This window comes from Protomyctophum bolini (genome assembly GCF_963924005.1).
Source record: "Protomyctophum bolini genome assembly, chromosome: 21".
NCBI classification, from domain to species: Eukaryota; Metazoa; Chordata; class Actinopteri; order Myctophiformes; family Myctophidae; genus Protomyctophum; species Protomyctophum bolini.
In genome coordinates this window covers 17,919,925-17,945,201 of record NC_137882.1, presented here as the reverse complement: position 1 = coordinate 17,945,201, position 25,277 = coordinate 17,919,925, and the positions used below count along the sequence as shown (strand labels likewise).

Sequence of the window (25,277 nt, the reverse complement as noted above, 5' to 3'; positions counted from 1 at the left end):
CTTGGCGGTGTTGAAAATGAGTGGAAACAGAACCCATTGTGGTGAAGAAGAGGAGTGAGCTTTGGTTAGGAGAAGAAAGAAGGGGGATCTGTATTCTGTAACCACCAAAGCGACTCGCGCAAATGCGGACAAATATGGATATTAATGCACGATATGGACCAAAGTGTCCGTTGTGAGAGAGGACCGCGGCGTCCAGCAGTGGGAAAGATCCGGTATACGAAGAGTTAAGTACCGACATCACAACAGTTTATTTCAGCAGCTAGCTGGCTAGCAGGCTATAGATAACAAGCAGCTGGGACTGTCTGTGAGTTGTCTTCATCGAGCTCTTCATCGTGCATTCAAAAATCTATATAGTCTCTCTCTGGTGACTCCCAAGTGTCCTCCATTGAACATCTATCTAAAGTAACGCAACTTCGAAGAAAGATGTCCACGGAGCGATAAGACATTTCAACACCACGGACTTAAAAAGAGTGAGAAAAGTCATACAGGTTTGTCTGACACTTCGTTATATTTCGTGTATTTCTTTAAGTGTCTTTGAAACTTACACATTTGGGAGGGATGTCTTAATTTGCTTGTTGGATCTCTGAACTCTGCTCTAATAATGCTTCTCCGTGGTAAATTGTCTATATGGGATTATAATTATTCCTCTGTTCTGTGCACGATTGCACGTTGTGCCAGTCACGGACGCTTGTACAAAAGGAACAAAAATATCAACAGCACAATCACTCTTCATCACAAGTCACAAATGCCTCCCGACTAAACAATTAATGGTATTATGCTATAGTCTAGATATATATTACGAAGATGGCAGTAATAATAAGCCTTCGTAATATATGAATATGAGACATAAACTACCGGTATATATTTTGTGTTGTTTCTATGAGTATTGTTTATCTTTACAGATAAAACTATAGTTTGAATCTACTGTTTCTTAAGCACTTTGCTACTCATAAGAAACACAAGGTAAACTATTACTTTTTTCAGGTAGGCTTGCTATGCTATGTGAAATATGCTATATTGTATAACTGATTAGAACCATTTTCTTAAAGCTTTTTTAAATTTTATATTTTAATTCAAAATATTTGAATGCAACCTGTATCCATTTACTGGACGGTGTGCTGGTGTTTGTTGGTCTTATGGAGGTCTCACAGGACCCATCTCATATCTGGCCAACTGCGAAAGCCTGTTTAGTATTTACAAAACAAATGTATTTAGCAACAAATGTGTTTGCTTGCTGAACCACTGTAGTTTTGATTAGAACACATACCGGTAGCTGTGTACTATTACTTACAGGTTACGAGGTATATTGTTATAGCTCATCAGGTTTCCACTTGGCCAGTATTTTAACTTGATATACGATGAGCTTTGCAACAATCCTCTGTCTCGCAATGGTTTGCAAATGTCATGACCAACTGTTTACTTTCTTGAAGAGGAGTACAATAGCCCTACTGTTTGCTTAGCCGCCCTAGAAGCATCGTTGTAGCTCATAATACCCACTAAAAAAATTGCTGTGATGGTCAAATGAATAGAACAGGCTGCTTTATCATCGTAAATCTTTTCACAACAGGAGACCAATGGTGAAGATTTTTCTGCAAAGTTAGCTGGGCAGGAAAGAGGAAACTGTTAATATAAACTGATGTGCTTGCAGAGTCTAAATAGTCTCTATTTGAATGTTTCTCAGTGCTCCGCAGGGGAGAATCTAGACATGGTAACTTGAAAGCCTCCAGGGGAGTACCTTTTATGCTCACCTCAGAATTCAGTCAATTCAGTTCACCAAATCATACTGGGATGAGGCACCTTGTTTTACAGCCCTGACAAATGGAGCTAGGCAGGAGCTGAATTGAATTACACTATTAACATAGTCTGTTTTATTGTCTTTCATTGAATATATATACTTCCTTTTTCCCATTCCTATTCTATTTCCATTACTTTGTGTATTATCCACAACACCTGTTTGTGGTGACACTAGCGTCTAGCATTAGTCCTAGTCACATACAGTAGGCTATCCTTTTATTACATGCCATCAATGTTACTTAAATACTGACAAAATTGAAATGCCCACCATTTTGATTAAGCAAAATTAAAACCTTATCAGCAGCGGGATCCAGAGCAAGTTATCCCAGTTCAAGTGTGTCCCTCCACAATGACTGCAGACGTTCTGTGAAAAACACACTGATATTGTCATTAAAACTGGTTGCATTTGGTGTCGGCCAGCGATAAATTGAATGATGCTTGTGTAGAGATGCTGCTAATTGGTGCTTATATTCGTAGGACTCAATTTTCCATTAGGCGTGCATGTGTTTCTTGTCATTTGAAACTATCCATCACTGTCTGCATGTTTTCTGTTCTGAGGCAACTCGGCTGTGCAGTGTGGATGAATGTTTTTGTGATCAAACATTATTGACTGCCTGAGTCAATAACCTTGGCAACAGTAGTCCTTTTCAGCTTGTACATTGCAATTGATGTGGTTTGGTCAGGACACGGGAGGCTAGGTTTGCCATGGTAAGATAAATAAATACACCTTTTATTGGATTTAAATAAATGTATAATCTTTACAGAAAAATACAACAATTAAAACAAGTCATGCGGGACAGGTGATATCCTGCCTTTAGACATGCTTCAATTATGTTTATCTCTGTGGACAGCAGGTGTCTTTGAGATTGACAGCCGTGGTGGGTCACGGTAGCCCTGTGGACCAGCTCCAGGTCATGGGCAATTCAGATTCAGAAGCTTCTATCTTATTCTTTATAGCAAGATAATGATTAAGATGCATGAGGGTCTTCCAAATGTTTATTTCAGATGTTTTATTCCATATTCCAGTTATGTGTTGTCAGGCTTAATTTAGTTCTTTTGCACAATGTTGTTGCTTGACAAATCACAGATCTACAAAGTACAGTATAAAACGTGCAACTGATTCGTAACGTGATTACGGCTTGTAGATCTGTTCTGTTTGGGACATGGCGCAGTCGATTAGGGAGTGAAGATTTATTTTCATCTCATCAGCACTGCTTTGCTTCATTGTTGACATCTACCCACTGACTTGTTATATGTTTGATCCGCTAAGCACAAAGTTAATTGACCTCAATATGAAGTGTTCGTATGCCATAGCACAAATAGACTGAGCTCTCTCCACTCTGTTGGGCCTTTCTCACATGTGTAAAAATGACTTTCATAAAGTGTCCAAACTGTCCATAAGGCAAAATGATATAACTTTAGTTCGTAAAGATGCAAGACTGGTGGTCGCAGTGCTGCTGCTGAATGAATATACAGTAGGGAGAAACACTATTGGTTGGTTGGTACCGATATTGCCAGTGGTCAAACTGGACATTAGTCCTATTTTCATAACACCCTCCACACAGGTTCCCAGTCCCTGGCTGGCTACTGTTTCTGGCCAGCTGGACATTGTATACACTTCTAGAGTAAGGGCTACGGATACGATAACGAACACTACAGAAATGTTAAAACATTTATATATGTGGTGGCCAGCTGTGTAAACTGTCGTGTCAGCTAACATCAACTGTGCCTGAATTCCGGCATAGGATTGCGAGAATAGCACATATTTCAATTGATTCCTGCAAATGTTGTACTCGTCATGCGGGGCATTCCATACATGTACACTGTACAGCAATGTTAATCATATATAATCAGAGCCAACGTGCATGTGGGACTTTGTACTGTCTGCAGCTGTACAGATGGACCCCATGTGCTCTCTCTCCCTCTTTCCAGAGTGCCTGTTTCTCTCTATAGGCAACGATCCCCTTCACCCCTCTGGATCCGCTGGTTTTGTTTATATATGGTTGTTTATTATATGGCGATGCATTGTGAGGTTGTAGATCACTATGTTTATTGTTCAGTCTGACACCGCTGTACGATGAAGAATGAATCCGACACTTGAAACATAAATACATCGATCTGAAGTGAATGTGAATCCCACTCTGTAAACATGGCATTTGTCTGCCTTGTTCTTTAATTCCTATCTATCTGTTTCTGTGAAGTTAAAATTATTCTATCTGTTTCTGTGAAGTTTAATCTTTTATAATAATTCTATTATGAACATTGTATCTTTATACCTTGTGTATACTGACTTTACAAGGAGTAACGCATAAAACATAACGTACAGTAGGAGATATGTACTGTAGGCACAAATGCATGCAGTAGATCTCAAAAACATATTTCCCCCTATTGTTTCCCCTTTAGAATGAGTGATTTAGGAGGGAATGATGCAGTTGGAGCAAGTCATGGCTGAAGTTGGAGGATAGCATTGCGTTCAAAGACGAGAGCATAGATTTTTGTCTGTGGGAGGTTTTTTGGCATGACCCTGGTCATGCCCTGCCACAAAGAACCTACAGAAACGAGGGTATTCCTGGCGCATTGCAAAAGCGATGTGCACGAAAAGTCTATGATGTCAGAATGACTGTGTACTACTAGCCAGAAGCCTTCTGCACAGAAGGGACTCACCCTGCCCGGAACCCTCTAGTGGGTCTGCCTTTTCCCTGCTCATGCATCCTTCTTACCCTTTTCACCCTAGCGCTCGACATTTTAAATGGACGGCTGGCCTGGACAGCTATTGAAACACCCCAGGCCAGCTAGCTGACACTACGTTCCACTTGGTCAGTTAGAATATTACTGCAGAAATAAGTAATAAAGGGCAGTATCGGGTATTTTTCACTTTTGTGAAATTGTTTAATTACTTTAAAAGGCCTGATATGTCATATTTTAAAGGCAGCCACGGCAGACTGAGCTTTGCATGCCTGCAGTGCACTGCTGCTGTCACTCCAACAAGAGCCCTTTAAACCTATACATATCGTGTTTTTAGAAAATAGCTGATATATAGCTTGTAGATTTGCTATTGTCAAAGAAATATTGAAGGAAATGTTGCAACATTTATCTTTGACATAAATGTTTGAGAACCACTGGTTTAAACAACATTACACAACAAGCCCAAAATTAGCAGCTGCACTTTAGAAACAAGCCAATAAAACTGCAAGCTGCAACTACCAATTTTTACAAGCGAGTCAAGCGACTACTGAAAAACGAGTCTGCAGCAGTGTCAAATGTAGAGCATTGTTTCTTACGTTCTTTTAAAAAAAACCAATCTTTGGCCAAACGGCAGATAAAAATCAAGGTTTGAAGAAAATAAAGTCAACTGGAGATTTGAGGGAGAGTGACGGGGAGTGCGAGATTTCTTTTGGATGGTGAGGGAAAACGGAAGGCCTTTTTAAAAGTTTGCACGCAGACAAAATCTTGAGCAATGCCATAGGAGCCGTGGGCATTGAAAGAACATTGAAATATCTGCCAGACATGCTCTCGACTCAATTGATCTGTCTCCAGCATTCATATCACAGTGCATGTTCTCACACCCTCCTGTCCCCTGGCACTACCTTGGTTATATTGATTTGATTTCCCTCAATGTCTCATCATTCTCTCAATCTCTCAATCTCTCTCTCTCTCTGACACTTCTCTGTATTTTACTATCTCTTTGGATTCCCTCTTTTCAGGATCAAATGAAATTAATCAAGCATGTTCATGTCAGGCTTGGCTTTATTATATCGTAATAAAATGTAGACTCTGGTGCCATGAGTAAAATGGTTAGCTGGAGAGTTAGCCGTGCCCTCTCACACCAATGAGTGATTGCATCGTCTTACACAATGAGCAGAGCAAAAGGTTATTCAATTTCAATCACATTTTGGCCATCCAGATTATTTTGTGAAAATAAGGCAGATTTTATGAAAAGAAGCAATTTAGGATGCTTTTTTCAACCTTCATGCCTGGCTAGGGTGGTTTTCTTTCCCTCTTCCTACAGCCTCCATGGCAAGATCTCACCATCCTTCTGTGCCTTGCAGCAAAATGGGTGTGTGTGGGGGATGTTAAACACGTTTCTGCGGGCACAGTGAGGTTTGTTCAAAAGAAAACATTGCTTTAAATTTCACTGCTCTTCTATTAGGATGGGGGTCGGTACATTTGTATTATAAGAATGAGCTGTGTCTGGCTTTAATTCAGCTCTGAAACCATACCTTGACTCTTAAAAAACCTGAGAAGGCAAATCTACCACTGCGCCCTGTGTATAGGCTGTACTATAATGAATAGGCCTTATTTCAAATGACTCCCAAACCTTGAGGGTTTCTTGTAAATGAGAACAGATTTACTGCAAAATAAAATATGAGCTGGGACATGTTTTTAAAAAGAGGCCCGTCACTGAACTATAATAAGCAGTGAAAGTATTGTCTTATATCAGCACACTGTGCTTCCATTAGATGTTTTTTTAGAGACTACTGGGGCCTCATTCATAAAAGTTGATTAATGCGTTAACTTAATCTTAAGATAATTTCCTACAATATACTTTTGTCTGATTTTTATAGAGAATCATTGAGTGTTAAATGATCTTGAATTTCTGTCAACACGAAGCAGTTTACAATCACCTGTAACTTCTGGAAAGGGACCAATTACAGATTTCCCTGTAGGTATATAATCTATCACACAAGTAAGAGTGTTTATTCAGATTGAACCATGGAAAAGAAAAGAAAAGTCAACTGCACCATATAACCCCAGGGAAATTAAATTCATGCACAGTCCTTCTTTATGCATGCCTGCTCATTGGTAAAAGGAAAATGCATTGACAGCATTAAGATACATGGCAAAGCCCTGATCACAGTGGGTAGGATACAGTTGAGAGATGGCTGGGATACCTGACCTGTCACTGAGTTCCCTCAGGAAAGTCCCAGGAGCGAGGAATCCCAGAGTGGAGAGTACTTTGATAGGTACAAAAAAGGCAGGGTTACAGTGTGTGGGCACAAATCTAACAAAACGTTTTTGTTGGAAAAAACAGGACTTTTTGTTCTCATTGAAATGCATGGTTGACATCTTCCAATAATGCATGAACATTGTTGTTGAGTTGAATTTGCCATTTTGCCCCACATTTTATTACGTCTGAACGATGCAGAATATTAATATTGCAAAAAAGGAAACTATGGGCAATATAAATTCTCCCCACTCGCCCACTGCTAAAGCCACTAAGCCAGCAACATCCCTTAGTTTTACCCAGTGCCTAGGACAATAAATCATACCTCCGTTTCTCTGCATTTGCATTCATAACTTATAACTGACTTTAACTTGTTGTTAAAGTCAGTGCAACTCTGGCACAGGACGGGTGGGTGTGTGCCACGAGCATACACGCATGTGTGAGATTGTTCATAATTCCTCCTGCCTGCTTCATAGAGCTAGATCTGCACTTACCTTTCATTGAAAAGGAATTACTAGGTGTCGTCTGAAATGTCAAGCTGCCTATAGCCTTCCGTATGAAAAGCCTGACTCTTTGTCCAAATTCGTCTGACGTGCGTTTTATTGAACTCAGTGATTTGATAATTGGCTTAGCATATTCAAGCCAGTGCCAATACCACTGAGCACTGTCAAGTCAAAAGAGTAGTAAACATGAGTGTGAAACTGACTTGCTATTTTAGTTTTCACTGTTGCTACACTTGGCACCACCGTTTCCCTGCCGGTGGAGCCTGCTGAACCATTGCGGCTCAATCTGCCACTCCTGAATGAAGTGTCTGGTGTTGGGAGTCTGGTGCAACGCACAGGTCCTGGTGAGAGCAGGGCTGGACCTGGTGAGACATAGGAGGGGCCCTGACAGACACAGAGCCTAGTCCTTCCACTCGCCAGACGTCCCAGTCCCAGCAGAGTAGTTTGGGAGCGGTGGACTGTGTGACACTGTCTTTCCCTAATGGGACTGATCGTGGGTAGCTACTGAGACGTAAGTCGGGACTTGATCATCCCGGCTGGGTCACCTTACTGTACATCGTATCGATATGGAGATATTTGGCATACATATTGGGATATGAAAATGTGTCCATATTGTTCAGCCCTACACCTCATTTGACTGGTGCATTCTGTTGTAGAAGGTCTTCCACACACGTTGCGTTTGGATATTGTCTTAGTTCCTCACGTGAGTCACGTCTGTAAATTGCCATCCCAAAAATGGCACCAAAGGAATGCACTGGTCTCTGTGGGACGGGGATGTGTGCTGCCTTGCTCAAGAGCACACAACATAACCAGCAGGACATGTCTGTCTGACATTGATGTAGACTTCTTTTTCATGCCTGATCATTGGTTTGTGAGTAAGTAGTTACTTAAGATTACATTTCATTTGAAATCCCTTTGAATGAGGCTCCTGAAGATATAGAATTATTTAGGGCTCATGGCATTGAGTGTCCCTGTCAAAGTTGAGCAACCTGGAGGAGGTTCAAACACTTAATTCTTAACATTTGTAATCCTTTTACAATTTTAATCTCTCCCATTAATGGATGGGGAAGAGTCTTGTATAGATTACCCCTATGCGACTGCAGCAATTAGTAAGGTCACCCACTTAATACAAGTGGTGCTCCGTAGGTAATTGAGGCCCAACACTTTCTCTCAAGGAGAAGGAGAAACTGTTCGCTATCATCCCGGCATTAACGGCCAGCCAATGCATCTCATTACACTGCAGCGTACTGCAGGGTCTGGTTCAGGGCTTGTTCCAGCCTGCCCCCGGCTCTCCACCGCCTGCCCGACGGGATCAAGAGGTGGCTCTGAAGCATTTTCTCAGGCCGACTGAGGTTGTGGCCCACACTCTTACCCCCTCGCATCCAGCCAGAACCCGGATCTGCTTTCCTGATCTAAGTCTTTGCTGCGAGGTCTGTACCGTTGCCAGTGTCAGATGCTAAATGATACCTCAAAGGAGATCATACCGTGCCGGGGGTGTTCAATTGTTCTCCCTAGCAGCAATCGGCTTCCTTTTCACTCCTTGTAATAGAAAACAGACATCTCTTTGACTTATCGATGTTGCTTTTTTACTGCACCACCTTTTTATTTTTTATAATTTAATTTAAGGCATTATTCATACTAATATTAAATCACTGTGTTGGCCTGCTGTGCATAGTTTTGGCAGTGTGTAATTTACACTCCAAAAATATCAAAATATTCGTTTATATTTTATATACTAACCAAATGAACCCCCTGAACTTTGAATTGAAGTTAGACCATTGAAATGCATTTCACAAAAACATGCAGTAATCCTGGTCTCTAAACTGCCTCCCCCTGGCCAGCCGGGGCGCCTGATGGAGGGGAAAGGAACTGGTTGGAATAACGTGTTCCTTCCACGCGCTACGTCCAACCAGGGAAACTCCCCCCTGTCAGGTGCAAAGGAGCAATTTGGACACTCAGGCATGAAGGGAGCATGAGTCCGTTGCTCTCCCCAGGTTGGCGGAGGGTGTGTAGAGCCCAGGATCACAGTAGATGATTGACACAGGGGTGAATAATGGGTTACAAAATCGTGGGATAAAAAATATATAAAAAATAAAAATGCATTATAGATCACTTGCAAATGAGTAGTCTAGTTTTTAACAGCTTTGTACTTAAAAACGTAAAAAGAAGAAAAAAGGTCCAACCTCACGAGGAGCTTGTGGGCCCAAGCCTCCAGTTTCTGCTGAGTAGATAGTTTCTGTTGTATCTATAATGATTTCAGCCATGCAGTAGAGAGAGGCCCATTTTTCAAAGATGAGTTACGGTGTTATGTGGTGCATTTGTACAATATGGACAAATGTTTTATGCTGAATCTCAATAGCGATACAATAGCCAATGGTTGGGGTTTCCCATGTGTTAGGGACTTATGTGTGTGGTTCTTCTCAACAACGCCCCCTTTCACTGTGAACATAGATATCCCGTGCATAGATGTGCCACGCAATGGTAGGCCTGAGGCCTGGTATGGTTGAGGCCTGCCTCAGGCATTATACTCCCTACGAATTATACTCCCTAATGCATAATGACATTATTATACTCCCTCCCTACACATAATGTCATTTGGGAAACACAGCCATTATCTAGATACGGAGAAAAAGGTTAGTCCCAGAACTGTTCTGTAGCTCCCTCAGTAGAAAACATTACACAGAATTGTAGTGTTAAATACAAATAGCAGGGACGACTCACAATCAACAACAGCTGTTTGCAAAAGTAGACATTTGACACACCCACCCGATCTACAAGGCTGAAGACCCACACAGGTCGAAGCGCTGTCGCCTTAAATTAAAGTAAAACTTTCTACTAGGAGCCACAGAACGTTGTGTGGACTTCTGTTCTTCTCCATTGTATGTATTTTTGTTAGGCACTTTTTTGTTGAGATGTGTGTGCTTCCGTTAATGACAGTGATTACTATCCTTGCTGTGTCATTGTGTATTTGCCCTGCCACTAAAAGATCAGCACCTGTTTTGTTGTATTTATTTCATAGGTACTTTGAGGTGTATCATGGATGGATTTTTTGCTGTTCTATAATGTACGATGTAGTATTGCCTCTTGGCCAGTTCCCACTTGTAAAAGAGATGCAGTCTCAATGTGTTTTTACTGGTTAAATATTGGTTAAAAAGTGTGTGCAGGATACGTGACGGGTTGAGGTCACTCGGGTCACGTACATGATGAAAAACACAGCTTAATTTTGCCATTGTGGTATATTCTTCTGATGTTTAGTATCTGCTCTGACCAATTAAGTCTCTGCCAAGACTGTCTGGGAGAAACCCTGGACTGCAGAGAGAAGCCCCCTTAGACTGATCACATTGTCACATTTTAGCTGGAGAAGGAAAATGAAACCGCAAAATAACAAATAATGATTTTTAAACCCATCTTTGATTCAGGGATCAGTTTAAGGCAGTATTTTGTGTGCTCTTACATTATACTTCAATTATAGAACAAAGTAGAAAATCCTGTACATACTACATTAATTTAGCTTTTTGTCTGCTCAAAGAATAACAGAAAATGGCGATTTAATCTTTTTTTTCTGTCTCTCCTAAATGAATAAATGGTATAGCAGTAGATGCACTTGCACCACCACCAATACAAGATTTGTTGCATTATTAATGTTGTCCTGGGTCTGACCTGGTGGAATTGTCAGACAAGGGTCTAAAAAGGCAGTACCGCGTATCCTGACTGCTGTAGCAGCCGCACATCTCCGGCAGCCAATGTTCTCTTGGCTGCCTGCTGTCTCTTTGTCCTTTCAAATCACATCCACTTCGATCTGAGCGCGAAGCGCAGGGAACCCATCGACATGCACACTAATCACACTGGCGTGCCTGCTCGTTAGCCATGCCCTCTCAAGTCGGCTATTCTAATAGGCATGTCCTAATGTACTCTAATTGACTATGGGCAATTTGCATGGTTGAAGCCATTGTATTATTTTCTCTAAAAGAGAATTCTAAAGTGGCATTGCTAAATAGCTAATCATGAGTATAACATGGCTTCATCATGGATGTGCTGCTGTTGGGGGGGCTTTGAGGCTCTCCTAGTAGTGTCCTTGTATTGTGAGCCAAGACTGGTTTCTTTCCACTGTGCTTGGTTCTATCTTACGATTCTCCCTGCTCTACGAGGCAGCCTGGATGATTATCAACCTGCCTAACGAATGCATTCACACCATGCCTCTGGAGGACATTTCAGATGTTTAATTTTTTTTTCTTTTTAAATCGGCAGACATTATGTTAACGTCACAAGCCATTTTCAAAGAGAGAACTTCAAAGCTAGATTTAAAACCAAGCAGGGCATCTCTGATCAAAGGTTAAACTATGCACAGCATGATTCGTCTCGCAATCGAAAGAGAGATTCGTTCTCCGTTAGAAGGGAGAATTGTTCAACTGCAATTGTGCCGCTCCGCATTACCAGTATGCAGAGTGTATTGTTATTCCGCTGTGCATTGGAGGGGGGGGGGGTCACAGTGATGGATATTGCTACAGCTGAAGGGCCAACCCCTGGAGTCCTCCCCCGAGTCCAGACCATTTTATTGATACTGAAGGAGGACGTTGTACATTGCTTAATTTGATCAGTGACATTTTATTCTTCCCACTTTTTTCCATTCTTTTATTTATTATTAGTTTTATCAGGGGGCTGTAAGAAGTGATTTCCCAGAGAGAGAGAGACTGTGAACTGGCACAGGCAGGGTTTATTGCATTGGCTGAGGGCCATCCCATTTCTGCACAGAAAGCAATGAATTCTCTCAAATGATCCAAGCAATGCCAATTTGTGAAACAATTTCATACGCCACAGAAAGTGCTTCTTTGTTTTATGGGAGGTATGGATGTTGGTGCTTGGGAGGTTGAAGTCACATGCCCAGAGCTGGGAAAATTAAAGTGCTGGTCTTTTTTTCCCCTTTTACCCATGACCAAAACGGACTTATTCAACGTCTCAGCTGTTGTGAAATGTAGCCTTATTTGCCCTGCTCTCATGTGTTCCATTTTTGTTCTCTACTTGATTTCAGGCCTTTTGGTTGGAGGTTGCACGCACACGCACAGAAGGGAGAAGATGACTCATTGCCCTCTGCCAGGGCTTGGCACAGGGCATCTGTGCCAACCTCACCCCTGCCTGGCGCAGTAGATGGCGTTACTCCAGCGGATCATGACGGAGAGGCATTAAGGCCGAGCCCCCACAGATCATCTCGGTGCGCCTCCTCTCCCCTTGTCCTCCAAGATCCCCCCTCTTTCCCCATCCTGCCCCAACATGCTGCGTTTCCTGCCGCTGAAGCTCGGCCGCCTGTACCGCTGCCTGAAGCTGCTGTTTGTTGTGGGCCTGTTCGTCATCCTGCTGATGAACACTCACAACCTGTTCGCCTCCTTCCAGAAGAACGAACTCACCGACAGGCGCTTCATCAATCTCAACAAGTGTCCTGCGTGCTTCGGCACCAGCTGGTGCCGCAAGTTCATGAACGGCCAAGTGTCCTTCGAGACCTGGGGCCGGCTGCGGTTCTTGGACGTCTTCAACGTCAAAAATGTTTACTTTGCCCAGTACGGCGAGCCCCGGGAGGGCACGCGCCGTGTGGTGCTCAAGCGGCTCGGCTCGAACCAGGAGCTGGCCGATATCGACCAGAAAATCTGCAAGAGGGCCACTGGCAGGCCGCGCTGTGACCTCATCCAGGCCATGTACAAGACCGAATTTGCCCGGCTCAACGGGGACGTTCGTCTGCTCACTCCGGACGTAGTGGAAGGGTGGTCGGACCTGGTGCACTGCCCCTCCCAGAGGCTGCTGGACCGCGTGGTACGCAGGTACGCAGAGACCAAAGACTCGGGTAGCTTCCTTCTGAAGAACCTGAAGGATACAGAGAGGATGCAGCTGCTCATGACCCTGGCCTTCAATCCAGAGCCACTTGTACTACAGGTATGGAAGCATAGAATCTGTTCCTTTCCTATATTTCCTATAAAAACTAGAAAGGCTATGAAATTGCAAGTGTGGTTGCTTTGAGTCTTGCATAAGTACAGTATGATGATGCTGTGTGATGATGATGTATTGACCCACAGGACGTCACAGCCTAGGGACCCTAAAAAGTTTATACAGAATTTAAATAAAGTTGGACAATTACTATAGTCACTAATCATCAAAACGGCAAATCCACTTCATGTAGTATGCAGTTGACACCAGTGGAAGATGACAGTGTATGTATTTGTATTCGCTTTAGCCAGTACTCTAGTAACAACAACAACTCTAGAATGGAAAACGCCTCATCTTGACAGGGGGTTATGTATCAGGGGGATCTGTGGCCCCAGATGTTAAATAGTCTATGATAAAGCTTGGTGTGTGGATTGCCTTCGCTTGAGAAAGCGCCTCCGGGGGTTTTGGGAAGTGTTGGTATACCATCCAGGGAGTTGGCCAGTCAAGACCTTAGTAAATTACAGGGTGGGAATCCTCCCTTTCCTTCCTCTACCATAGATCTGAGGCAAGCCACCAGACCCTTCCTAAAGTCTAAGCTGCTTCTCCCCATCTAGAGTACAAATGCTCGGCACAGAGAAAGTGCAGTTGCAACCCATAAGATGAGATTTTTACTAGCGACAGTAATGCATATTTAACAGTGTAATGTACGGCAGACGCAGTATTGAATTATTCACTGGAGCATTTGTAAATGGTCTGTTTTATATTTTTACACGATTTTAGCATATCTTTTTAGGGGATGGCATTTTAGAACTTAATTTGTCCTTTGTCTTAATAGCAGGACACGCTTTGAGTAGCAAATCTTCTTAATGGTGCTTGTCATCATTGCTAATACCCATTGTGATATTGTTGATCACTCTGTCTGACTGAAGTGTTGACGTTCACACTTCATCATTTTGATTCTTAATCTTGACATCATAGAACAAAATAAATGTTCAACTTCATCGATCACAAAGATCTGTCCTTTCAGATGGGTTTACTGGGGGGTGTGGTGCCTTGGCTGAGCTGCCTGCAAGGGACATTTATTCGACCTTATGGATCAAATTTGGTTTTATCTGGGTACAGACAGTACCTGGAGTTTTATATGACCGTATGGATCAAATTTGGTCTTATCTGGGTACAGACGATCTGTGTACAGACAGTACCTGGAGTTGACAACCCATGCATCCAAACAGAAAAGTCCTATCTGATTTGCATTAAACAATTTTAAACTCACTTTGCATGTTGCTTTGCCACTCGATTTGCCACTCGATGTGCCATTCACTTTAAGCATGCGCGTACCCTCTATTGCAGCCTAGTAATTCTTTCCAGGAATGGTTACATAATGGTGCATCTTCTTTTTGTACTACGACAAATTAGGGCCATTGTAGGTTAATAAATATATAAGTAAGGAGCCGGGGGACAATATTCAGACATTCAAATTAAATTCTAGATTGAGGTCATACATTTACCTGTCAAAACCCTGAATAATTCTCGGAGATTAGTGTTTGTGTGCGTAGTGCTGCTCGTAGTGGAAACCATAGTCCCATCCCATTTCAGGTTATGGGACGTTCTGGGTTAGCCTTCGTATTCAAAAAGGGCCATTAGTAGTACTGTCGACTCAACCCCTGTTTATTACCATCCATCCATATCCTGTCACCATTTCGTGTCAACACTACAAATTTATATCATAGAAGCATGATCCACATCCTTTTTATTTCCCCCTCACTGATTTGCGAGCAGCCAATCAATTGCAATTTCATCTGGCATTGACTTGTGAGTGGAGGTAAAAAAAAACAACAGAAATCATGGCCTGTGTAGACATGCTATAAATGCACACGTGCAAGCACTCGCACGCCTCCAGGCATTTGGGCAGGCCAAATGTTGAGATTAGCCCTTTAGAACAGTCAATCTATTAAATCTGATTAGCCTTGTGTGGCCATTTTCTCTACCCCTCCCTCTCTTTTCTCACTTTCTCAGCTCCCCGCCCCTTTTCCTGTCCCACTTGTGTACGCTCCACAAATTCTGGCCAGATAATTCCATCAAGGTTTTTAATGGCATTATGCCCCAGTTCAAAGGCTTGGTGAATCATCCCATGTCCCTTATCTTGCACACAACTTCGCACTTCACATTGCATTACCTCGCATCGCAACACGTACACAAAAACACATTGATTCATTCATACACGAGTGTAAGAGCGCACGCACGCACGCACACACACACACACACTCCGTTTGTCGCGCTCCCTCTCTCTATTTCTCTTTCGTTGCTCCTCTTTCCCATGTTGCCAATAGACATTACAGGGATTGATGAATAATTGATTTTGTTGTGAACTTGTGAACTGCAAGGATAAGTAGCAGAAACCCCAGAGTCCAAATTCTCGCCAGCTCAGGGTGGGGACAAATAATGAATTTACAATGACATGTGCCAGGGAGTTGAGGGAATCGTTGTGGCTCTTTGAGAACGTCTGCTGTTCCTCAGAATAACTGTGCTCCAAAGATAAGGAGGACATTGCTCAGAGACCTAGAGACACACTATACAGAAGGTTGGGCAGCAGTAGACCATAAGAATATAATATAATAAGTATCTAGTGTATATAGAGATTGTACAGAGGACGTAGTCTACTACCACAGCCCCTGGTCTCACTCCACCTCACTCACTTGAAGCTAGTTGCAATCTACAGGGATGTGTCTTCAAATCTTCTTTTTTAGCAATTGTTTTAAGCCTAAGGCTGTCGTTGAGTATGCCTGAATTCACTTCAGCAAAAGGCCACGGTCAGAATATCCTCTCTAATCCAGCTGTGCTATGGTTTAAGACTAGACGTTTTCCTCCTGTCATTAGGTGCTAGTGCTGCATGCATGCACACACGTTTTGGGGTTTTCATCTGCATCTTCCTCCCCTAGCTTGATTCAATTGAGTAATGTGGCTAGTATTGCTGCTGTCCACTCTTTCTAGGAAGGCTTCTGTTTCCAGTATTTTGAAGTCACTGGCAATACATCGTACCCTTTTCTGTATGAGAAACCAGACCCTCTTTGTCGGTGGAAAACAATCTGCCGTGTTGTTTCGTGGGGGTTGGCCGATTGGCCCACATTGCTCTCCTCTGTGTGCTCTCTGGAATACAAGCACAGTTATCCCCCTCTCTTTCCCCTGCCCCACTGTCACGTGAAAGACAATTTGGCTTTGTGGAATAAATAGTTTTGAAAAGACAAAAACGCAGGCAGCCAAAAAAGAAAGTCCTTGTAAAGCACTGGGCCCCTTATGCAACTCTGTCCCTTTCTACCATGTCTTATTGTGACCGTAGGTCGCATTTACTTTGAAAACCTGCATCTCCTGTCCGTCTGTCGGTTAGTTACTAGTAGTCACCCCACGCCTCCATATATGGTCATACCTCGTGACATCACACCTCCATATACTGTATGGTCATGTCTCGTGACATCACACCTCCATAAGGTCACGCCCCGTGACATCACACCTCCATATATGGTCACACCTCTTGTCGTGATCACCATATATAGTGGCGTGACATGTCAAGAGGTGTGACCATGTATAATGGTGATGATCCGCATATATGGAGTCGGCCAGCAACTCTACATCTGACCTCAAACTCTTAGATCTCCATATATGGCGTGGACCTGTTCTGACATTCCATATGTTGATCTTTCACCACCCGTCCTCCCTGTTCTGACATTCAATTTGTTGATCTGACATCATCAAACCCTGTACACTCAAGACACGCTCCATATATGGCCAGTACAGAATTCATTCCATATGTTGATCTGACTCCCCCCCATGCCAAAGCACCAGCAGTCTGCTGTCACTGACAGATATAAATCTGAGTGAGGCTATTAAAATACCCAAAAAGACCAAAAAGACCACCTTATAAATCTTCACTGGAAAAGTGAGAACCCAAAGTATCAAAAACCCAAAAGATGAACTCTAGAGAAACTTAGAGTAGTGCAAAAGACCTGAAAGGATTTTGACACAAGGACCAAGACACAAGTTCTTAAAGTATCTTTAGTTAGTTTTTCTTCAGATCCAGAGCGTGTACAAATGTAAAGAATAGAGCAGAGAGAATTATCTTAAGTGCTCTGAATGCAAGTCACATAATTTTGCACAAACGTATATACTGAAAAATATGTCATAGATCAAGATTCAGCTGTCACATTTCAATAGGTTGAAAGGTCCCGTCAGAGTAAGGTGTCATGGGTGTCCGATCGTCTGAATCATGTTCCGTGATTAGGATTCTGTTGATGACTCTTTATCTCATGGGGTGAGAGTGTATGTCGATCCTCATCTTTAAGGGCAAAGTTGTTGTCATGTTGTTTTCCATTTAGTAATATTTCCCTTTGGTACGATGGACAATCTGGAGTGGGTGACAGCTGATAGTGGAATTAATACACACGCAAATGTTTATGACTGGGTGACAGGGCAGACCTGTGCACCAGATACAAGAAGATTTACAAGGTCTTTTTTAACATAGTAATAAGATGTGAACATAAAATATGAAACAATAAATCATAATTAAGTCACCCAGGCAGATGCGTGCACGCTTCTCGCCTTCAATAAAACCACCAGTAGGAAGCCCTGTCTCTGTTTTACTGGTGGTTTTATTTGGACATTTCATGGAAACGCTGACCTGCTCAAAAAAATTACTTTTTGGCTTCTCTTACTTTTCCTGAGGTCTCTCAGATACTAGCCAGGTCTGTTTGAGTAATGTCCATGTTAAATCAAGGCACCCTCATTAGAAGCCAACAACTTAGATCTCGTTAAACAAATAAGCATAGTATGTTTCTCCTACTTCCTCATGGTTAAACTAAACTTGAAACGTCTCTGGCTACTACTGTGACAGTTTGACGGGCACGTCTGCTACACGAACTGGTGCCTCGGAATAAGCCGATCCGACATTAAATTAGGTGTGATTTTAGAACCCGGTGCTTGCTTCCAAACCATTAAGTCTGTGCGGGTTAGCCGAGAGCATGTGACTGCACTCGCACCCCTTTGTGGTCCTCACACTGTCTGCTCAACCAAGCTGAGAATAGGATGTGACAGGCCCGTGGGGTTAACTCAGTCAAGGGTACTCTCATCTCCTCCAGACTCAAATCTGTGCTCTCCAGACGCCCCCTTTCTCTCATCCTATTACACTCCCTCTTCCCAATGACCTCCCCTTGCCTCGCTTTGCTTCGCCTCCCCGTCCCCTGCTCCATTCACGCACCCTGGCCTTACCTGACACCCAAGACTGATTTCGCAGCCGTCCCGTCACACAATGCAGCCTGTTCTCCAAGAACACGCACGCGCACAGACGCACTCTCTTTCTCTCACACACACACACACACACACACACACACACACGCAGTCGAAAGGGACGGGACACTGAACAAGCAGAGGATCTGAACAGACACAGCCTCCTCCCTTCCAAGAATTCTCAGCGGCAGGCATTTTAACGCAAATGTGAAAGCAAACATTAGCAGAGCTTTAAGCAAACACACTAGATGCTTGTTTTGCATTTTTGAAAGGATGTGTGTGTGCGCCTCCTTACCATGCTTGATTTAATGAGTTCCAGTCTAATCTAATAGGACACTCATCCACTTTAGCAAAGTAAGACAAAGTATAAAGGTACAATAAATCTCAATTCCTGCCCGGTCTCTCTGTGGGTCATGTTTCTTGAGAGTAGAGAGATCACCAAAGTCTCCTTTTATTTGTTTATTTTTATTTAATCACAGACCACAGCACCCAGGCTTTGGCCCGACCTCTCCCTGTCTCCCAGGGTCTGCTCAATGGCTCGAGGTCCACTGGCAAATGGTATTTAAGTTGCCGGTCTCTGTAATTGCTATTTAGTTTTAGCCTCTGGAGGGATTGAGATGCTCTTTACCACACGAGAGAAGGGGGCGGCGGCCTTGTATATGGTGCTTAACCCGGCTTCAAGGGCTCCCAAACCCCCTTTTTTCCTTCTCTTTCGAGGTCCTTTGTACAGAATGAATCCTGTTAGGATAAGACAAGGAGTTATCTGAGCCTGACTCCTCTCGGCTGGCTGTGCTCCCTGGTAGGAGGCCCTGCTGGAAAGGGGAGAAGGAGGGGGGTGGAGCTAGGGGTCTGTGTGTGTGTGTTGCATCGCCTTGTGGAGTGCCCCCACCCCAATTTGAAAGAGCCAGACTGCTCGTGTTACCATAATCCCTTCTCTCTCTTTCGTTCTACACACACACACATGGCAGCTGTGTTTGGTTAGGTAAATGCCTGTGGCAGAGCTAAGCTTAATTCTGTACATCTCTGAGGTTCCTAATGTTAGACCCCCCGTCGCCCCTCATGCTCTGCTTCCCAGAGAGCCGAGAGTGCAACCCCATTCATAACTCTCCCCCGGCCCTCTTTTAGATAGCCGCAGCCAATATGGGCCGGTAACAAGTGGCTCTTTACTACGCTCTCTTCCTCCAGAGACTCTGACGTCTAATGTTAGAGTAAGACCATGCCACTTATCGGCCAGCCTGCAGTACTATAATTTACTACTGCATTACAGCAGTAGATGCACACATGGCTCCTGTAAATTCAGGGGTGTACTACAGATGGACCGGTAGCACATTCAGGGCTTCTCCGTCGCAGCCCGGTACTTGGATCTTGTGGAATTATTTAAAGAGTGTTATTCTCTTTAAATGGTCATCGGTGAGTTAAATGAAGCTCTTCTCCAGAAAGACAGCCTCGCGGGCTAGTGTCTTTGCCCACAGTCTTTTCTTTTCTATCTGGCACCATGAAACGCCGAGCCCTTTTGTGTGGGCCTTCGAACCCACAACTAGTCCAGGAGCCATTTTATGCCCAGTCTTGTCTACTGCCCAGGTGGGCTACCTTACCACCTAGACTTGAGTCAACACGGCTTGCCTATAACTTAATTACGCTCCTGGCTGCACCTCCACCAGCCAGAGGGAGTTTTTATGAGGTGTCCCCGTTGTGTGCCGCGGCTTAGATCCAGGTCAGCAGGGGTTTCAGCTATCCGCTAGCAGCAGGGGAGCAGAGCAACCCCAAGCTGCACTGTCCCCCACACTCATTTCTCATCCTGCTCCCATTCTCTCTCCCTCTCTCTCTCCCTCTCTCTCTCTCGTATAGTTGCCCACTCATGACCTAACTAACCCATTTCCGTCATTGGTTGACAGAGACCACTGAATCATGCACAGCCTTTTGTATCTGGTTCATGATTGGACTGATACATTGTCTTGTTCATTCTCGCAGCTCGATCTTGATTTCTCTGCCTAATTCAGTTTTCTTTCAAACCATTTTTGTGTGTGTGTGTGTGCCTTTATTCACGCACACACGCCAGTTTCTAGCACAGTTTAATATAAACCCCCTATGTCAGCTGTGCACCCTGTGACTCTGCCCTATGTGAACCACATGTCTGTTGCAGGAGGAGGCGGCCCTGCCTGTATATTTCACACACACAAATATTTGACTTCACAAACCGTCTCTCGCTAGCATCCAATCTGTTTCACATACGCGCGCACAAACACGCGTCACACACACACGCGTCACACACACACGCTCTCACTAACACACACTCACAAGTCTCAGAGCTGGGTGCTCTGACTAGGCATTTCCTGGCTCCTATGTCCGGAACAGAGAACCCCGTGCCCCTGTCTTGTGGGTTTTGGGGGTGGGAGAGGGAAAGAGGCAGAGAGAGGGGCGGGACTGAGCAAATCAGGAGTAGGGGGGGGGGGGGGGGGGGGTGTGTGTGTGTGTGTGTGTGAGAAAGAGAGAGAGAGAGAGAAGAAAGGACTGAGCACCATGTGTTCCAGGATGAGGTACTCTTTCACAGGTCTTGCTGTGCACTGTCTGGGTTTTTTAAACTTTAATGGGCAGCAAAATGCCAGACAGGGGGCCTGATGCCGCACCCTCCATTTCCACAAGGTCAACGACAAAGCGGCAGCATAGGAGAATGCCAAACGATTCGGGTCCAGGCAGCCAGACGGCCCGAGATTGGGCTGCCGAGCCGATAGCGGTCTCCCTCCCTCAACGCACTAAGCCCATGCTTTGATAAACAAGCTTTGTAATGTTCGTTTTGGTGTGTGACGGGGCTGAAGGAGATGGTTGTTGTTGAGCGTGTGTGTACTGTATGTGTGCGCACGCACCTCCGTCTGCCACATTTCCTTGACTTCAGCCCTGTCGACTGACTCTCCCATCTTTCCACTGGTCCTGTCTGGACCTGTTTGATGGGAAGCAGAGAGAAGGTGTGCAGGAGCGGATGGAAAATGCGGAGAATTTTCACCACACCTTGGGGGGCGGGGTTGACATTGGCTGAACACATAAACGCTTGTGGCTGAACTGCTAATTTCGTTTGTCTGTAATGAGGGAGAAGTTTGTAGCTATAAACACTGGCGTAGTCCTAATATGAGAGAGACACACATACACAGATTGCACAGTCACACACACAGAGACAGACCGACATCGAAAGAGAGAAAAACAGAGAGGGGAAACAAAGAGTTAAGAGAGAGGGAGATGAGCCACTGTTCTTTGCTGACGAGCCTTGGGAGCCACTCGTGTTTACCCGGCCTGTGACTAGGAGTTGTTATCAGCTCAGGTCACTTTGCATTTCATCAGCATGTATACTGTATACTGCATGTATAGCTGTCTCACACACTCTCACAAACACACACACACATGCACACGGAGCCAACCATACCCTGCCCCACCACACACGCAGCCACACTCCATGACATACAGTACACGGTACACATACTACACACGCATGGCACACACACACACACACACACACACAGCAACCTGCAAACAAAGATACTCACATGCCCCCAACAAACATGCCCACACGCCCTCCCTTGAGTGACCCAGTAGAAGGGCATGCCTTTGTCAGCAGATGTCGGGTCGCAGGTGTGTGTTCCTGAGCCTCGTGCTCCATTCGTTTCATCCTCTCCTCTAGAGGCTGCACATTTGTCTGTGGCCCTGTTTCATTTCAGCCCTCTCCAATCCACCTTCCCTCAGGAGGACACCAGCATGTCGGCAGTATTACCGTGGGGAAGGGAGGGCAGAGACAAAAACAGTGCCAGTCCGCTGCAGTGGCCCAGCTGCAATCTTTGAGAAGAGATTACTTTGTTTCTAGACATCCATCCGAAACGCGTTTGACAAGTCATGGAGTTTGCAAAGCAGGCAAAATTGTCTTGACTTGTACTAATGAGAGCAAGGCATCGTAAGACCTTTGCAGCAGTTAAAGTTGCTGGATCGTGTCATTGGCAATTTTGCATCATCAGTATTTCTGAATGTCATTAGCTGCGTTGGACGATGATGGGCAAAATTCACGACCTGTGCCATCCTTCCACGCGTGTGCGTGCACATACACAGACGTGCAGAGAAAACGTGCACGCTTACTCCAGGGTCCACATCAAAGATAAAGGGTACTGGATGTAATATTAGGCTCGACTTTCCAATTTATCCCCTCCCCACACCCGCAACGCCTCATTGCGGATGTTAATGACTTCTGCAGAGTAACCGTTTAAAGAGTGCTAAAGGGAAATGATTGGTGGGACAAGTTGGAAGTATTCATCAACCTCTGCAATAGGCATTGTTTGAAATGAAACCTGTAGGGCACCCACTTGTACGCATCCGGTTAGCTCGCCTCGCCCCAGCGACCCCCATTTGTTGTCTTGTCAGCAATAAAGTAGTAAATATTGCCGTCCAAAAAAGAGGGGGAAAGGTGTATTTGGCAAATTGTTAGGACCTGGGTAATTGGGGAAGGGGGAGTATGACGGGGGGCTGACAGAGTGGCAAGTGAGTCTTTGTTAAGAGCCAGGGACGGCACTCCAACGGACATGAAGGCACTGGCGGCCGACAGTGTCTGAAAGTATAGCCACAGGGCATGCATCCGTTGCATCCGTTCCCTTTTTCCATCCAACACCATCCTCCACTTTCCCATCACCCCATCTCTATCCATCTGCCATATTCTTTTTTTATTGTGCCCGCTCAGACCTCGACCTGACAACAAAAGGGAGAAGAGACAGAGAGACGTGTCTAGCACGTAGGTCATCGCAGCTTTTATGCCTCCTGTCCGCTGGAGCGGAGACACACAGTCTTCCCTTTCTATGTTCTGTTTGCTGTCAGTAGAGAGCTTTCTTCGCTCTCCCTCGGTCTCTTTCACTACCCGAACAGAACCCCCCCCCCCCCCCCCCCCCAGCCACCCATCAACCCCCAGGGGAAGGGCTATTTTTCACAAAGACTGTTTTAGCCGTGGCTTTGGCAGGCTGGCTTCTGTCAACAAGGATAGGAGCTGCTTGGATTTGCAGCAGCATAAAAGAGATCTTTGGGGTTTGAATCCGGGTCAAAGGGAGCCGGACCTAAGTGGGATGTGCTGTAGACTGATCCCACTTCCACTTAATCTTTGGACGTGTAAATTAGGAAGCCATTTTAGAAATTTAGCCTGTTAAATCTCTAATCCTAGAATCTTTAATTGTGAACGTTGCAATCCCCTCATGTCTGAGTAGGAATAGAGATAATTTCCTTCTGTCGGTGCTATTTTCTTTATTTCTTTTTGCCCCACTGGTATTGTTTTTGTTTAGTGGCTTCCCTTTGAATGTTAAACTCTGCTTGACCAGGTTCCCCAAGGAGTCTAAACTTCCCTCCTTTTTCCCTGCTACGCCAAATCTCTTGCTGAAAATAGTCAACGTACTGAAAATAGCCAATCTGCTAGCCCGACAGTACAGTATATGACTGTCTCAGAATAGGCAGATTGTGGTTTTAGCTGCGGATAACCGCAGATTGGGTGGATTTGGGTCATGAAAATGAATATATGAATTATTGGCGTGTTGTGTTAAATATTAATGAGATGTGTGTGTATATAGGCCGACTTATAACCATGATAATCATCATCATACTATAATTCACTCAATGTCTGTCTGAAACACTGTCGTAGCTTCATAATAATTATTAATTATTAAAATTAATGTAATAAATAATTAAATCAGTCACGTCCTGTCTTGCACTATAGCAAGACAATTCCCTCCCAATCAGTAATGTTGATCTATTAAATTGCATTACCCACACTGTACATAATATGGTGTTAATATATTCAGAACGGGTAAGGTCTAGTATAATTAATTTGGTTGGATGACGGATGGATGACGATTCATGTGTACATGCCTGGATTGGCCTAGCAGTCTAGGCTGGTAATCCAGCCTGACAGGGTGTTGTGGGTTCGAATCCCCATCCCGACAATCTTTGCTGCTTGTGTCCCCCCCCCCACCCATCTCTCTCCCCGTTTCCTCTCAACACCCCCCTCTCTGGCAGTCAATGAGTTTAAGGGCCCCTACACGCCAAACTGATGCTGGGTAGCGTGACCTTCGTGGAGCATCTGCAGCTTACAATTTGGCCATAGTTTGTGAAGTGTCTCTCATGTCGTTGGCAGTAGTTAGCCATTAGTGCTGGTCCAATCACCTGACTGAGTATGTTGACTCGGCGGAGATGGCCAGGGAGGGAGAACTCTCTGTTTAGCTGTTGGGGGCCTGAGCAAATCGGGGCATGTGAAGAAGTGAACGGCAAGCCATCGTGGAGACCAAAGGCTCTACGAAGTATTGCACTTGCACTTATATGTGCCACCTTTGCACAATGTGCAACCAACCGTAATCATTTCAATCTAAAGTGAAAGGGAATTTGTTCAAAGTAAATCAATCAATCTTTTTTTGTAGGCTATTATAACCCAGCCCCATGCCTTTTCAGAATCATTCTTATAGTAATCCCAAATCAATTATTGCCATCAGCTTGGATAGTAATGGATTGTAATTGCATAAGGCTCTTGACAGAGAGAGAGAGAGAGACCGAAACCTGCAGGCACTTTACGGATGCAGTTATTTAACACCACGAACGCCCGGGGGTTATTAAGACCATTAAATAAAGAGCGCCCAGCGATTTGCAGCAAAGGAGAACATTTAGCGACACACCAGGCGCTATCCCGGATGTAGCTGAAGTAGCTAGATGTAGCCAAAACACCCCTGAGGAGATCGACAACAACGGGAGGTATGATTAATTCTAACGCGACTAGTGACGGGACTGCGATGGCCCGTCTAAAACATAATCTTTGATTAGAATTGGACGAAATGATTTAGATC

At 44.3% G+C, this 25,277-nt stretch overlaps 1 protein-coding gene across 1 annotated transcript in view; it reads left to right on the top strand.

Moving 5' to 3' along the window:
- Nucleotides 1–25,277, top strand: part of dipk2ab (divergent protein kinase domain 2Ab) — a 39,421-nt gene continuing 14,144 nt past the window's right edge. The window contains exons 1-2 of the mRNA XM_080793938.1: nucleotides 1–488; nucleotides 12,272–13,164. Coding sequence (XP_080650064.1) covers nucleotides 12,511–13,164 — 654 coding nt within the window. The 5' untranslated portion in view covers nucleotides 1–488; nucleotides 12,272–12,510. The remainder of the gene's footprint in view (nucleotides 489–12,271; nucleotides 13,165–25,277) is intronic.